At 31.6% G+C, this 2,751-nt stretch overlaps 1 protein-coding gene across 1 annotated transcript in view; it reads right to left on the bottom strand.

The window, feature by feature from the left end:
• The window catches only part of LOC100574372, a 10,913-nt gene extending 8,720 nt beyond the window's left edge, over window positions 1-2,193 (bottom strand). The window contains exon 1 of the mRNA XM_008188558.3: window positions 1,843-2,193. Coding sequence (XP_008186780.1) covers window positions 1,843-1,909 — 67 coding nt within the window. The 5' untranslated portion in view covers window positions 1,910-2,193. The remainder of the gene's footprint in view (window positions 1-1,842) is intronic.
• Between the last annotated feature and the right edge of the window lie 558 nt (window positions 2,194-2,751).

The following is a 2,751-nucleotide window of genomic DNA, read 5'->3' as shown; positions in this document are numbered from 1 at the left end:
TATAATATATATGTGGGTACTTGTAACTTCTAAAGTATACTATTATATATATATATGATAGTACCACGGTTTGTTGTTGAGGTATAACGCGTTACCTAATGGATATTGTGATATGGTTAATTTGAAAATTATTAATAATACTATAGATAAGTATACCTATAATATGTATGTCTAATATCTAGACTGACAAACCGTCTCCGCTCAGAATCGTTTTTCTTATACAGTGATATTATATCATTGAATTCAAATTTAATACTATCCATTATACAGTGACCCACTTGTAACCTACTGTACAGCAGAGCGACCTCCACTTACCCACCTTTTTTATTTTTTATTACATAGTAATATATATATTTACATAGTTTGATTTTTTTATACAAATAAATGCGAGCCTCAGTTATTGCTAAAGCACCTGCACGTACTATCGAAAGAATAATCAATTTAAATTTAGAAAATTTTTCTTCATTTTGAAAATTACAAATTTAAAAAAAGTTTGTGCAAATCGAACAAGTTATATATTATATTTTTGGTCAATTTCGGTGCAAGCTGACTACTGGAGCTCTTAACACAGTTGTAATTGTATTGTAATATATTAATATGTTTTTAAAAATGTTATACCCACTTCAACAAAATATTTTAAAAGTTATAAAATATATTTTTTAACGCTAAATAAAGAGTGAGAGAGAGAGAGAGAAAGAGAAACACAGAAAGTACACAATTAATAATATTATGTTGATAGCGATGTCGATGTTACAATTTGATGATAAAACCAATAGATTTTCCGATATCCTGTAGAATATTAATTTAATTTAAATGTTTCGGTAAATAAGACGATGAATACTGAAAATTGTTTATGACTGATATCTACTTAATTCACTCGAGTCAAAAATAGTAAAAAAACAAAGTTTTTGACCCGATTCACCTCAAAGACCATGTAATAACTCCATTTTATGGTATTGATTACATTTTAACGTTATACGCCTATACGTTATACAGCTATTATTCACTGCAAGGTCTGCCAAGTTTATATTATTATGTTTAAGTATGCATATTGTTTTGTATAAAGAAACAAACGATTCTATTGAATAAAAAACTTCGATAAGATTATTACGGAACCGATTAAATATAATGTTAGGTATGTCAATGGACACATCCAACACATAATATTATATTCCAGCACCTTTGATATTAAAAATTATGATACATATTTATTACTGAGTGTGTAGGTGGTACCTAGCTAGTTCAAAAAAAAAATCCTCACACGCTAAATTTTTTTTATTATAATTATTACATAATCACATATTTTGTTTGATTTCCTACCTCCATATGGTATGTGATAAGTGTGGAATTTGATAAAAAAAAAACATTCTATTTCAATCCAAAAACGTCAACTCGTATATACCTAAATGTTTTTCGATTTTCTAAATCACGAAGTATAGGTGATCATAAAAATATATAATTTATATTCAATTTTTTTTGTATAGATTAAAAATAAAAATCTCACAATTAACACGTAATTCGCAGTTTATTGTGAGCGTTGAACATTTTTCGAATTAGCATATTATCTGCATAATATATTGCAGAGTGGTAAACATGTTTCTGTACTTTGTCAGAAATAATAATGACACGATATAATAATTAATTGAACGTGTATGATAATAGGTGCAGTACCTAATATTATGTTGCACAACTAAAATGGCAGTGACCTATCCAACGTGCGATAGTTATAAGACGCACACAATATCATTAGCGTTCGAACATAACATTGTAATATTATTGTCATTCCGTCGTCGCTTTAAAACCTCCGTGTACAGGTATATAATATTATCATAATGTGCTCACCTCCGATTCCTAAAAAATAGTGAATTTTCATCAACAGGAGTTTTCTGTTGACCTGGAAGTAAGGCATTTTTCTGGTCGTCGCTGGGTCTGGCGGTACACACTACACTACACGGCAAGTCGCGAACAATATTATTGCCGTCTCGTTTGTGATACCGAAGGGTCTGATCGGTTAAACCGTTACTGTTTGTTTTTATATTATTATAAACGAAAAAACGATATCACAAAATTATTATTGCGGTGCGCGTGTTTCCGGAGAGACGCAGGCGAGAGACAGACCCGGCGCAGACGTTATTCGTCCATGGTGATGATGATCACACGAAATTCAATGTTAAACTGCTAAACAAAAAATAAAATGTGGTAACCGAACCACACACGATCGTGTATCGAATAACGCGTCGTGGCGCGTGCGGGCAAATGTGGAAAAAAAAAATTAAGGAGGGCCGCCGACAATACGCGCGCATTGTGTGTATTATTATTATTTCGTTGCATTATAATATTATTGTTGTTACACATAACAATATTGTTGTTGTTCGCGGTTTGTGCGCTAAAAAAAAAATTCCTCTCCCGGCAGCCGATCGTGTGTTCGTCGGGGTTGTTATGATGTATAAAACATACATTTTTAAACATGTTTTGTTGATCGTTTAAAACGATGTTAAACGACGTTTTTTTGTTGTTTTTTTTTCGGTTTTGTTCTGTTCAAAACTATGTCCCAAACGAAACAAATCGTTTGAGTTTTAAACTATATTTAGCCCATATAGGTGGTAAACGGTAACTGGTACGATCCGCAATAGTCAAGGTTTCCTAAACTTTTGTGAAAGAAAAATAAACCAAGAAGGCTTATTTTTTTTTACCGACAACAGACGGGCAACCACGAGTGACTTGGAAGTTTTGATATTCGACTTCCTAACC

This window comes from Acyrthosiphon pisum, chromosome A2 (assembly GCF_005508785.2).
Source record: "Acyrthosiphon pisum isolate AL4f chromosome A2, pea_aphid_22Mar2018_4r6ur, whole genome shotgun sequence".
Lineage (NCBI taxonomy): Eukaryota > Metazoa > Arthropoda > Insecta > Hemiptera > Aphididae > Acyrthosiphon > Acyrthosiphon pisum.
The sequence above is the reverse complement of the archived record's forward strand: the minus strand, read 5'-3'. Positions and strand labels throughout refer to the sequence as shown.